The following is a 14,748-nucleotide window of genomic DNA, read 5'->3' as shown; positions in this document are numbered from 1 at the left end:
CATTTATAAATAAAATTAATTAAATTTTAAAAAGAAACAAAAAAAGACACATTTCAATGTTGTGGATGTTGACAATGAAAAAAATAAAACCATTTTGGTTGTAATGGCACGTACTTTAATTTAATATATGATTCAACTGTATTTCTGTAGGTAGTCTAAAAATATTAAGATGCTTATTATGTATGATTGGAGACTACTTAGAGATAGGTTATGTAACTTACAACTTTATTAGACTTGATGTATAAAATGGAATACTTTTCCCCTTGCAGTGAGAGGAGATAGCTACCTTAACATTGCCTCAGGCTTTAAAACAAACTTGGCAATTCAAGTGTGGATATTTTTCTATTCCTAAATAAGGGCTTCCTTACAAAGTGGCTTATTATCATTGTGAAATTGATATACATGTTCCAAATATGCATAAGTTTTCCAATAACTGAATCAAATACTACTTTTTAAACATTTAATTAAAATTAAAAATACAAAATAAATTAAAACCCAAAGAAATCTCAATTTATAATCAGGTTTATAGCCCTGATCTAGAAATGAATGGTTAAAAGTTTCAAGAAATCACAGGTTATTGTCAGCTTCTTAGGGAAACCTCTGGACTAAAATGTATCTTTCTCAACCTCGGTCATCTACATGTGTTTTTTTTTTTTTTTAACTTTTTAAATTTATTTTTTAGTTGGACACAATACCTTTATTTTGTTTATTTATTTTTATGTGGTGCTGAGGATCAAAACCAGGGCCTCGCACATGATAGGTGAGCACTCTACCGCTGAGCCCCAACCCCATCCCATCTACATGGTTTATAATCATCTAGGGAATCTGAACAATCTTCAGGTTCTGTTACTTTCATTAAATTAATTCTAAAAATTGGGGCTGAGGATGTGGCTCAAGTGGTAGCGCGCTGGCCTGGCATGCGCGAGGCACTGGGTTCGATCCTCAGCACCACATACAAATAAATAAAGATATAAAAAAATAATTATAAATTAACAGTTTGGTGATTTTATCTTCTGATGGACCCATTATCACACAAATGCAGAGTGGTATTAGCTCTGTGCTGCATTAGGATTCTATTTTTAATTTCTCTGATACACCAAGGAAAATTCAAAGAATACTAAATATTACCAGAAAAGAAGGTACTGAGCATTAATTTACTTTCTCTACTAATCTTTCCTGAGTCCCTCTCCTGCCTCTCAAACCCCACACCCCTATGATCCAGAATACTTAGGTGTTCTCGGTCACACCACAGGCCTCAAGAATCTCCAAGACATACTTCTCTCCCTCTCTCAGCCCAGAATACCTTTCCCTTCCTCCTCTGGCTAGAGCACTCCTTTTCATCTTTCAAACTTCACTTCAATTAAGACTTCTGGATGTTGTCCCTGGGGTTCTTGCTCTCTTCTGGGTTTCCACAGCACTTTTTTATAAGCACTTTATGACAGAATTTACCAGAACAGCCTAGAGAAAGGTCACACAGTACAGATAGTTAAAAGGATGGGCTTTGACTCAAACTTTGCTATGCAACTATCTGTATAATCTTACTAATTTAATTAAATCCACCAAATGTCAGGTTCTTCAATAAACCAGCCTTTGATTTTCCTGATCAACTTTTTTTGTTTGTTTTCTGTTTCATTAAATTTTACTTTTATCTTTATCTTGCTTTTAGCTTACTTACAATCTTCCTTCTTCTTGTTGTTTTTGGTACTAGTGATCAAACCCAGATGTACATAACCACTGAGCCACATCCCTAGCCCTTTTTAAAATTTTTTATCTTGAGAAAGGGTCTCAATAAGTTGCTTAGAGCCTTCCTAAATTGCTGAGGCTGGTTCTGAACTTGTGATCCTCCTGCCTCAGCCTCCCAAGCTGCTTGGGATTGCATGTGTGTGCCACCCATACCCAGCACTTAAAATATTTCTTGCAACCTAAAAACAAAATGCATTTAAGATTATAAATCTTTCTCTAAGTACCACTTTGTGCTGTATCCCACATGTACTGAATTACAGGAATCTGAATTTTGTAGGATTCTTATAATTAATTTCTAAGCAGTTTATAACTTCTATTTGGACTTTATTTTTAAAGAATTATTTAGAGATATGTAAAAGTGTACCTCTACTACATTTAAAAAACCTCTGTTACATTTCCAAGTAGAATAATGTGTCTTTGGCTACTTTCTTACTATTAATTTCTGATTTTATCAAGTTACAGCCAATAAATATTGGCCTATACAATTTGTGCTGAGTGACATTTCTTTTTGAGTATTTCAAAGGAATACTGAAGGAGATTCCAACATGGCGGCGGGTGCAGAGAGATCAAGTCTCTGACCTTTTCAGCTGTGCGGGCATAGGGAGTCGTAACAATCTAAATTCTGTTTGCTCAGGATCACTAGGCATTGCTGAGCTGACATGGATCTGGGGCGAACAGTCTGGGCCTCTCAGAACACACACTGAGCCCGGATCAGCTGAATTCAAGCTCCCATTCGCCTGCTTCCCGCAGACAAACAGCTGTGACTCAGCACTAATCCATCCGGCTGAAACAACTGGTCGGTGCTTCTGATCCTACGGAGGTAAATGCCAACCGAGCCTTCATAGGTAGTGGCCACAGGTTTGAAACGGGGCTGGGGAGAGACAGTAAGGACCCACCCGTTGCATTGGTCACCCGGCAAAGGGAAACGAACTGTCACCTTTTGCAAGAGATACCACCATGGCAGAGAACTGACGTCACCAGACTGCGGCGGAGGAGATAACTTCATTGAAACCTGCGTCTACAGGTGTGTAATTCCCTAGCCTTCCCTCTCCACACATCAGGGAAACCTTAAGGGCCCCCCCAAGCTCTCTCGTAAGGGCCCCTCCCAGCTCTCCCGTGAGCGTGATAGCCAGACCGAGGGAATCAGACGCGGCGCGGAACTCCCGGCTACCGCTCCCACCAGTGCTGACAACTGAGGTCTCTTGCACCAGCTACCGGGGGCGTGGCTACCGGAGGGCAAGTAAAATTCGCTGAGGACTCTCAGCCCCAAGCTCTACAAACTTAGGGTCTGAGGGAATGGCAAACAGGGAGAGTGTGCCTAGTCGTTCATGAAAACAGGGCTCCCAGGAGCAGCAGACCTGGCGTGTAGCCAGTATTGTGGTGAGCGGCACCCGTGAGAGGGGCCTGGCTAGAGGAAAAGTAGGGAAGTAACTAGACACAAGAGGAGGCCCTAGGCACTCAGGATTGGAGACTCGCCCAGTCTTGGAGGAGGAGCTGCTGCACAGTGATTGGTTCCCGCGTATTGACAGGAGAAACTTGGCCTGGTGGGCACAGCGCCACCTACTGGAAGAGAAGTTAATCAAACTCTAAGACTGCATTTATTAGTTTTTTTTTCTCTTTTTTTTTTGACTTGGGTTTTTTCTTTCATTTTCATTTTTCTTTCTCGTTTTTTCAATTTTTTTTCAATTTCTTTTCTTTTAATTTTAATTTTTATTTTTTTATTATTATTTTTTAAAATTTTTTTTCTTTTTTAATTTCCTTTTTTTTTCTTCTTTTGTCTTTTCATTTATTTTCAATTTTCTTATTCGCCCTTCCTTGAATTCTACCTGCTTACTCTCATTCTCTTTAGTGACTTCTTCCCTTCCCTTCTAATACCTTTCCTCCCAAGCATCAAATAAATTTCTAGGAGTAAACAGTAACTCAGCACTCAAACAGAACAAGAAGTAACATGAGCAACTTGAAAAAGCAAGGAAGAAAAGGAGTACAAACAATGCAGGACAGCCTAAATATTCAGGAGGACCTAGAGTCATCAGAAAAATGGTCATATAAAGAACTCAAGGGACACCTTAGACAGATGGAATGGAACCTTAAAGAGGATACGAGACAGCAAATTCAAGCAGCGAAAGAACACATTGAGAATGAATTACATAAACAGATAAAAGAAGAAGTTAAGCATCTTTATCAGGAGATAGAGATTATAAAAAATAATCAAACAATAAATCTAGAAATGAAGGAAACGATAAACCAAATTAAAAACTCAGTTGAGAGTATCACTAACAGAGTGGAGCAAGTAGAAGCCAGAAGGTCAGATAATGAAGACAAAATATATCATCTTGAAAAGAGTCCAGCCAACTCAGAAAGGCAGGTAAAAAATCACGAGAAAAACATCCAAGAGATATGGGATAACATAAAAAAAACAAACGTAAGAGTCATCGGGATAGAAGAAGGTACAGAGATTCAAACCAAGGGAATGAGTAACCTGCTGAATGAAATAATTACAGAAAACTTTCCAGAAATAAAAAAGGAAACGGATATACAAATTGTAGATGCATACAGGACACCGAGCACACAAAATCACAGTAGACCAACGCCAAGACACATTGTTATGAAGATATCCAATATACAGAACAAAGAGAAAATATTAAAAGCTACAAGAAAAAAGAGGCAGATTACATTCAGGGGTAAACCAATAAGGTTAACAATGGATTTTTCATCACAGACGCTGAAAGCAAGAAGGTCCTGGAACAATGTATTTCAAACACTGAAAGACAATGGATGCCAACCAAGAATTCTGTATCCAGCAAAATTAAGCTTCAAGTATGACAACGAAATAAAAATCTTTCACGATAAACAAAAGTTAAAAGAATTTGCAACCAGAAAACCAGCATTGCAAAACATCTTGAGCAAAACACTACACGAGGAAGAAATGAAAAACAATAACCAAAACCATCAGTGGGAAGTGCCTCGGTAAAGACAGAGGGCGGGGGGGAAGATAATCATGGAGAAACAAACTAAATTTAAAAAAAAGGATAAATAATCAAACATGGCTGGAAGTACAAACCATATATCAATAGTAACTCTGAATGTTAATGGCTTAAACTCTCCAATAAAGCGACATAGGCTGGTATCATGGATTTAAAAAACAAATCCAACAATATGCTGCCTCCAGGAGACACATCTGATTGAAAAAGACATACACAGGCTGAAGGTGAAAGGATGGGAAAAAATATACCACACACACGGTCCTTGTAAGCAGGCAGGGGTGGCCATCCTCATATAGAATAAAATCGACTTCAAGACTAAGTTAATCAAAAGGGATAAGGAAGGACATTATATACTGTTAAAAGGAACCATTCACCAACAAGACATAACAATTATCAATATTTATGCACCAAATAATGGTGCTGCAACATTCATAAAACAAATTCTCCTCAAGTTCAAGAATCAAATAGACCACAACACAATAATTATGGGTGACTTCAACACACCTCTCTCACCATTGGACAGATCCTCCAAACAAAAGTTGAATAAAGAAACTATAGAACTCAATACCACAATCAATAACCTAGACTTAACTGACATATATAGAATTTATGAACCATCATCACGTGGATATACTTTTTTCTCAGCAGCACATGGATCCTTCTCAAAAATAGACCATAAATATAAAGGGGTAAATATAAGTATAAAGGGGGGGGAGATAATACCATGCATTTTATCTGATCATAATGGAATGAAAATGGAAATCAATGATAAAAGAAGGAAGGAAAAATCCTACATCACATGGAAAATGAACAATATGTTACTGAATGATCAATGGGTTACAGAAGACATAAAGGAGGAAATAAAAAAATATTCATAGAGACAAATGAAAATACAGACACAACATATCGGAATCTATGGGACACAATGAAAGCAGTTTTAAGAGGGAAATTCATCGCCTGGAGGTCATTCCTCAAAAAAAGAAAAAACCAACAAATAAATGAGCTCACACTTCATCTCAAAGCCCTAGAAAAGGAAGAGCAAAACAACAGCAAATGTAGCAGAAGGCAAGAAATAATTAAAATCAGAGCGGAAATCAATGAAATTGAATCAAAAGAAACTATTGAAAAAATTAACAAAACTAAAAGTTGCTTCTTCGAAAAAATAAATAAGATCGACAGACCTTTAGCCATGCTAACGAAGAGAAGAAGAGAGAGAACTCAAATTACTAACATACGAGATGAAAAAAGCAATATCACAACAGATGCTACAGAAATACAGAAGACAATTAGAAATTATTTTGAAAACCTATATTCCAATAAAATAGAGGATAGTGAAGACATCGATAAATTTCTTAAGTCATGTGATTTGCCCAGACTGAGTCAGGAGGATACACACAATCTGAACAGACCAATATCAATGGATGAAATTGAAGAAGCCATCAAAAGACTACCAACCAAGAAAAGCCCAGGACCGGATGGGTATACAGCAGAGTTTTACAAAACCTTTAAAGAAGAATTAATACCAATACTTTTCAAGTTATTTCAGGAAATAGAAAAAGAGGGAGCTCTTCCAAATTCATTCTATGAGGCCAACATCATCCTGATTCCGAAACCAGACAAAGACACCTCAAAGAAAGAAAACTGCAGACCAATATCTCTAATGAACCTAGATGCAAAAATCCTCAATAAAATTCTGGCGAATCGAATACAAAAACACATAAAAAAAATTGTGCACCATGATCAAGTAGGATTCATCCCTGGGATGCAAGGATGGTTCAATATACGGAAATCAATAAATGTTATTCACCACATCCACAGACTTAAAGATAAGAACCATATGATCATCTCGATAGACGCAGAGAAAGCATTCGACAAAGTACAGCATCCCTTTATGTTCAAAACATTAGAAAAACTAGGGATAACAGGAACTTACCTTGACATTGTAAAAGCTATCTATGCTAAGCCTCAGGCTAGCATCATTCTGAATGGACAAAAGTTAAAGGCATTCCCTCTAAAATCTGGAACAAGACAGGGATGCCCTCTATCACCACTTCTATTCAATATAGTTCTCGAAACACTGGCCAGAGCAATTAGACGAAAGAAATTAAAGGCATAAAAATAGGAAAAGAAGAACTTAAATTATCACTATTTGCAGATGACATGATTCTATACCTAGAAGACCCAAAAGGGTCTACAAAGAAACTACTAGAACTAATAAATGAATTCAGCAAAGTGGCAGGATATAAAATCAACACGCATAAATCAAAGGCATTTCTGTATATCAGCGACAAAACTTCTGAAACGGAAATGAGGAAAAACACTCCATTCACAATATCCTCAAAAAAAATAAAATACTTGGGAATCAACCTAACAAAAGAGGTGAAAGACTTATACAATGAAAACTACAGAACCCTAAAGAGAGAAGTAGAAGAAGATCTTAGAAGATGGAAAAATATACCCTCTTCATGGATAGGCAGAACTAACATCATCAAAATGGCGATATTACCAAAAGTTCTCCAAAAGTTCTCTATAGGTTTAATGCGATGCCAATCAAAATCCCAACGGCATTTCTTGTAGAAATAGATAAAGCAATCATGAAATTCATATGGAAAAATAAAAGACCCAGAATAGCAAAAGCAATTCTAAGCAGGAAGTGTGAATCAGGCGGTATAGCGATACCAGATTTCAAAGTATACTACAGAGCAATAGTGACAAAAACAGCATGGTACTGGTACCAAAACAGGCGGGTGGACCAATGGTATAGAATAGAGGACACAGAGACTAATCCACAAAGTTACAACTATCTTATATTTGATAAAGGGGCTAAAAGCATGCAATGGAGGAAGGATAGCATCTTCAACAAATGGTGTTGGGAAAACTGGAAATCCATATGCAACAAAATGAAACTGAATCCCTTTCTCTCGCCATGCACACAAGTTAACTCAAAATGGATCAAGGAGCTTGATATCAAATCAGAGACTCTGCGTCTGATAGAAGAAAAAGTTGGCTCCGATCTACATATTGTGGGGTCGGGCTCCAAATTCCTTAATAGGACACCCATAGCACAAGAGTTAATAACAAGAATCAACAAATGGGACTTACTTAAACTAAAAAGTTTTTTCTCAGCAAGAGAAACAATAAGAGAGGTAAATAGGGAGCCTACATCCTGGGAACAAATTTTTACTCCTCACACTTCAGATAGAGCCCTAATATCCAGAGTATACAAAGAACTCAAAAAATTAGACAATAAGATAACAAATAACCCAATCAACAAATGCACCAAGGACCTGAACAGACACTTCTCAGAGGAGGACATACAATCAGTCAATAAGTACATGAAAAAATGCTCACCATCTCTAGCAGTCAGAGACATGCAAATCAAAACCATCCTAAGATACCATCTCACTCCAGTAAGATTGGCAGCCACTATGAAGTCAAACAACAAGTTCTGGCGAGGATGTGGAGAAAAGGGTACACTTGTACATTGCTGTTGGGACTGCAAATTGGTGCAGCCAATTTGGAAAGCAGTATGGAGATTCCTGGGAAAGCTGGGAATGGAACCACCATTTGACCCTGCTATTGCCCTTCTTGGACTATTCCCTGAAGACCTTAAAAGAGCATGCTACAGGGATACTGCCACATCGATGTTCATAGCAGCACAATTCACAATAGCTAGACTGTGGAACCAACCCAGATGCCCTTCAACAGATGAATGGATAAAAAAAATGTGGCATCTATACACAATGGAGTACTATGCAGCAATAAAAAATGACAAAATCATAGAATTTGCAGGGAAATGGATGGCACTAGAGCAGATTATGCTTAGTGAAGCTAGCCAATCCCTAAAAAACAAATACCAAATGTCTTCTTTGATATAATGAGAGCAACTATGAACAGAGCAGGGAGGAAGAGCAGGAAGAAAAGATTAACATTAAACAGAGACATGAGATGGGAGGGAAAGGGAGAGAAAAGGGAAATTGCATGGAAATGAAGGGAGACCCTCATTGCTATACAAAATTACATATAAGAGGTTGTGAGGGGAATGGGAAAATAAGCAAGGAGAGAAATGAATTACAGTAGATGGGGTAGAGAGAGAAGATGGGAGGGGAGGGGAGGGGGGATAGTAGGGGATAGGAAAGGTAGCAGAATACAACAGTTACTAATAGGGCATTATGTAAAATTGTGGATGTGTAACCGACGTGATTCTGCAATCTGCATTTGGGGTAAAATTGGGGGTTCATAACCCACTTCAATCTAATGTATGAAATATGATATGTCAAGAGCTTTGTAATGTTGTGAACAACCAATAAAAACAAAGAATACTGAATATTCCACATACATTTTTAAAGTTTAATATTCATTTGAAAGGTTTTCCTATTTTTTATTTCACCAACTTTGTTAAATGTTTGGGTTTTGTCTTAACTGAAATGTCAACTTTCCTTCCTTCCTTTTGTGTTGGGATTGAACTCAGGGCCTCATGAATGCTAAGCATGTGCTCTACACTAAGCTACATCCCCAGCCTGAAATGTTAATTAATGAGGGAAGAATATTTAGTCTTCACTATCATTGCAGTTGTTTCATTGTTCCTTGTATTTCTATCATTTTATTTATTTTTTCCTTTTTTTTATTGGTTGTTCACAACATTACAAAGCTCTTGACATATCATATTTCATACATTAGATTGAAGTGGGTTATGAACCCCCAATTTTACCCCAAATGCAGATTGCAGAATCACGTCAGTTACACATCCACAATTTTACATGGTGCCCTATTAGTAATTGTTGTATTCTGCTACCTTTCCTATCCCCTACTATCCCCCCTCCCCTCCCCTCCCATCTTCTCTCTCTACCCCATCTACTGTAATTCATTTCTCTCCTTGCTTATTTTCCCATTCCCCTCACAACCTCTTATATGTAATTTTGTATAGCAATGAGGGTCTCCCTTCATTTCCATGCAATTTCCCTTTTCTCTCCCTTTCCCTCCCATCTCATGTCTCTGTTTAAAGTTAATCTTTTCTTCCTGCTCTTCCTCCCTACTCTGTTGATAGTTGCTCTCATTATATCAAAGAAGACATTTGGTATTTGTTTTTTAGGGATTGGCTAGCTTCACTAAGCATAATCTGCTCTAGTGCCATCCATTTCCCTGCAAATTCTATGATTTTGTCATTTTTTATTGCTGCATAGTACTCCATTGTGTATAGATGCCACATTTTTTTTATCCATTCATCTGTTGAAGGGCATCTGGGTTGGTTCCACAGTCTAGCTATTGTGAATTGTGCTGCTATGAACATCGATGTGGCAGTATCCCTGTAGCATGCTCTTTTAAGGTCTTCAGGGAATAGTCCAAGAAGGGCAATAGCAGGGTCAAATGGTGGTTCCATTCCCAGCTTTCCCAGGAATCTCCATACTGCTTTCCAAATTGGCTGCACCAATTTGCAGTCCCACCAGCAATGTACAAGTGTACCCTTTTCTCCACATCCTCGCCAGCACTTGTTGTTGACTTCATAGTGACTGTCAATCTTACTGGAGTGAGATGGTATCTTAGGGTGGTTTTGATTTGCATTTCTCTGACTGGCATTTAGCTGGATTTTGACTGCTAATTTTATCCAGAGTCTCTGTGCTTTAACAAGTGATTTTATTTTATTTATTTATTTTTAGTATTTTTTAACCTATTGATGGATCTTTATTTTATTTATTTATATGTGGTGATGAGAATCAAATCCAGTGCCTCACACATGCTAGGCAAGTGCTCCACCACTGAGCTACAACCCCAGCCCTTAACAAGTGATTTTAATACACTCACATTTACCGTGATTACTGCTGTGTTTACAATTAGACTGCTACCCTATGTGTAACTCAGCTCCAGTTCACAATGGATTTCTTTCCTTCCTTACCCACTCCAACTTGGCCCTGTGTTCAGTCTTTGTATTGTTCCCTCTACCTGCCTATGATTTGCTGCCCCTCTATGTTTATTGTAGCAGGATGCCCTGCTTTTCCCTAACTAAGGCCTCTTCTCAAGCTATCTCTTTAGTATGCTTTTTAAAATAGCCATTATGACCTAAACTCGTCTATTTACCGTATTACTTACTCAATGTCTGTTTCCCTCACTTAAAGTTCACGTGGGCACCAATCTCATCTGTCTTGTTCAGGGTGTTTCTGAAGATTCATGAGACAAACTGGACTTAACAGTACAGCTTTTGTGGCATTAGGAATAGCAAAATGACATTATGAATGGCAAAATGAGTATCTCATAAGTGATATTTATAAAAGTGATTTATTTTCCAGAAATCAATCTGTTTACTGAATGCAAAATAGCTATTCTTTTAAGAGAAAGAGAGAATTTTATTTTTATTTTTATTTTTTTTTAGTTTTCAGGGGACACAACATCTTTGTTTGTATGTGGTGCTGAGGATCGAACCCGGGTGTCACGCATGCCAGGCAAGCATGCTACCGCTTGAGCCACATCCCCAGCCCCGCAAAATACCTATTTTAGAGGATATTTCATTTTTAAGCACCCTTTTTCACTAAGCACTACATATGTTAAACATTAAAAGGGAATCTTTGGGGTCTGGGGTTGTGGCTCAGCAATAGAGCACTCACCTAGCATGTGTGAGGCCCTGGGTTCAATTCTCAGCGCCTATAAAAATAAATAAATAAAATAAAGGTGTCCAACTACCAAAAAGAGGGGGAGGGTCTTTAGAGTTTTTTTTTTTCTTCCCCAACTTGGCAAATAAGGAAATTCAATTTTAGAAATGGTACAAGTGTTCAGTTTCAGGTGAAAATAGGAAGTTTTTTTGTTAGTATAAATTCTCCTGCTCCTGATTAAGTTATTTACTATTTTGGGCAAAAAGTTCATTTCAAAACAGCAACTGCCTTCATAGAAGAAAAGAGAAAATCTTTTTCATAATTAAATACTGGTTGTCTCGAATCAAAAGGTGTCTTTCTAAGACTGTTGAGTCGGGTAGGTATTCAGAACTTTTTTCATTCAGTGGATTGGCTCTTTCTTTGCCAAATGTGATTTATAGATGTACATAATCCATACCCTATATACTTCTTTGATGCTTCTGATAAGAGTACAAGAGACTCAAAAGAGAATAACAAAGAAATTTTAAAACCATATAATGTTAATAAAATATGAATACATCCTTGTCTCTGAATTTCTATAGGGCCTAGCAGGAAAAAAGCAGCCTATGCGAAGAAATCTACACTTCTAAAAACATTTTCAAATGAGACTTTCAAGGGTTAGAGTCAGGTTTCAGCACCACTGAATGCTGTCCCCAGAGATTCTGATGCCCTGTCTAGGGCAGGACCTGAGAAACTGCACTTCTCATGAATTTCCAGGTAATGCCAACACTGCTAGTCTAGGGACCACTTCGAGGCCAAATGCTTGCTTTGGGATTAAGGTCAGAACTATATATCAAGAATACCAAGACATTAGAGCTTTCCAATTGATCTTTGGTATTTTCTGATGTAGCAATTCATGTATATATCCCACTTCAATTTTCTTTCATTGTTTAGTTGAAATGCTCTTAAAAAGAGAATTTAGAAGATAAATTCTCTTGAAAATCTGAAGGTAAAAATACAGCAAAGTTTTATATATTAGGATAGGTTGGGTTAAGCATATTCAAATCCAAATGATTTAGAACAGGAGTCCCAACAGCAATGCCTCTAAGTGTCAGGTAAGACAGTTAACACACATGAGTGGGGTGGGCCGGACACTGTGAGGAATTGAAGACGCCATGTTCAAAGAGGGCATCTGTTACTGAGCTCCAGACAATACCCAATAATATAGGATAGACTGTAAAAATCTTCCAAGTTTTCAAGATAACATTGTATCTCTCAAGTTTTAAATCAACTAAAAGTTTTTGTGTATAGAACACACAAAAAGATCTGTGGGCTGTATACTTCCAATTTATGGCCTCTGAGTTAGAAGAATGCAGATGGGCCACATGTGAGCCTATTCACAGTGCGCACGGGTCCATTCCTTCTAGCAATCCCTTACTTCCAAAATAGAAAACACTCTTTAAATACATACAAAAAGTTCCTTTGTATAAATAACTTAACCATCAAAACAAGTTCTCTGCCAATGATCTTAGTACAGGCAAATTGTGGCAAAGAGAAATGAATTCTTCATGTATTGGAACTATTGATCTAAGATAATGAATTGCATTAAAGTGGTATTTCAGGAGAACCTAACTTCTGTAATTTAAAAACCAAAGACAGGAAGAAAGACAATTAGACCTAGACACAGAGATTTAAGGATTCTTAAGAATTGTCTCCCAATGATGGTGTGATCTAGTAACTGAAAGTTATTTAAACACCTTTTCTTACAGATTCATTAAACTGGCCTTACAAATATGTTGTAGACAACTACACAGGCAACATGGAATAGCAAGCACAAAAGTGAAAAAGATGAAAGCCAAAGACCTAGAAGAGAGGAGAGGCAGAGGGTGAACTGCATCTTTGGTCCTTTGTAAGTAAAAACACTGCACCTATGTTCAGAAAATCTGTAGATCAAGTGTCTATTAACACAGCAACTAGAACAATAATTATAAAACAAAAAGGATCAAGTCACCTCTTGCCAATGGTTTTCCATTCTACTTCAAGTAGAAGTCCTTCCCACACAAAGCCCTACGCTATCTGGCTCTCCCTTACACTGTGATCTCCTTTACTGTTCCACTCCGAAGCCATTCCTGACATACTATCTCTTTAACACATCAAGCAAGTTCTTGCTTCACGATCTTTGCATCTGTTTTCTCACTGCCTGAAAACCTCTTCTGGATGTTCACACAGTTCACTTCCTCATCCTCTTACCATCAAGGACTTCACTGACTACTCTTTTACTTTAAAAAGTTATGTGCACATGTGTATGCATGCAGCACATGTGCATGCGCGCGCGCACACACACCCACACACATGCCCCATCTTTCTCCTCTTACCTCCCTTTTGCTTTACATTTTTCACAATACACACCATACCATCTGACATGCTAAATGTTTTACTTATTTTCCTTCTTTATTCTATAGCATGCCTGTAACCCCAGCAACTTGGGAGGCTGAGGCAGGAAGAATATAAGTTTGAGACCAGCCTCAACAACTTAGCGAGATCCTGTCTCAAAACAAAAATAAAGATGGCTGGCAATAAAGCCCAAAGGTAGAGCACCCCTGGATTCAATCACCAGTCTAAAGAGAAAAAGTTTGAATAAATAAATTAATGAACACTTGGGTTCTAATATGGGTTCTGGGTTCTACTCAGTTAAATAAATTCAGGTGATTTTTTCTTGTCCTCAAAAGATCTCTATCCTTAATAAACTATGACATTTTACAAAAGTAGTAATTAAGTTAGGGAAGAATAACATCACTTCCTCTAAGCCAGTCTGCAGTGTAGTGGAAAGCCAAAATTAGTAAGGCTCCCAGAGTTAAATCTAATGCCCAAACTAAGATCTTTTATAAACAACAACAAATTATGTTAGCTGAATACCAAACTTCAGAATTTAAGAATGTAAAAACAAAAAATTTCCAAACAGAAAAATGTTTTCTAGAAAGGAACATAAACTCCTTAGCTTACTTTATTCCACAATTTTTTATTGCCTCTAACTCTTTAAGTCCCTGTGAACATTACTAAGGGTCTGTGGGGAAAGGAGAATGTTCCACAAGCAGTGGAAGGAAAACCACATCCAGTTTTTCACAAGAAACTTTGGAATAATTTAATATTCAGCCTCTAGAAGACTCAGAATAATCATCTCACACTAAAATTAGGAGAACAGTTATCAAAACAGCAAAGGCACTACAAAACAGTGTCAACTGCCCTTTAGTCTAATTCTTAAATATAAGATCACAACCACAGGGCTGGGGTTGTGGCTCAGCGGTAGAGCGTTCACCTAATATGTATGAGGCTCTGGGTTTGATCCTCAGCACCACGCACAAATAAATAAATAAAATAAAGGTATTGTGTCCAACTACCACTAAAAAATAAAATAAATAAATAATAAAAAAAAGATCACAACCACAAACAAACTACTA

The 14,748-nt window shown here is 37.5% G+C and overlaps 1 protein-coding gene across 4 annotated transcripts in view; it reads right to left on the bottom strand.

The window, feature by feature from the left end:
- The window catches only part of STK4 (serine/threonine kinase 4), a 153,011-nt gene that overhangs the window by 90,591 nt on the left and 47,672 nt on the right, over positions 1-14,748 (bottom strand). The window contains exon 11 of one of the 4 annotated variants that reach the window (XM_081290380.1): positions 205-1,013. The exons of the other annotated variants lie outside the window; for them this stretch is intronic. Within the exon in view, the coding sequence (XP_081146506.1) occupies positions 990-1,013 (24 nt within the window). The 3' untranslated portion in view covers positions 205-989. Of the gene's footprint in view, positions 1-204; positions 1,014-14,748 lie in introns of those variants that run through there. 4 annotated transcript variants of the gene reach the window in all.

The sequence above is a fragment of the Spermophilus citellus genome (assembly GCF_964194105.1).
Source record: "Spermophilus citellus genome assembly, chromosome: 4".
NCBI lineage: Eukaryota > Metazoa > Chordata > Mammalia > Rodentia > Sciuridae > Spermophilus > Spermophilus citellus.
The sequence above is the reverse complement of the archived record's forward strand: the minus strand, read 5'-3'. Positions and strand labels throughout refer to the sequence as shown.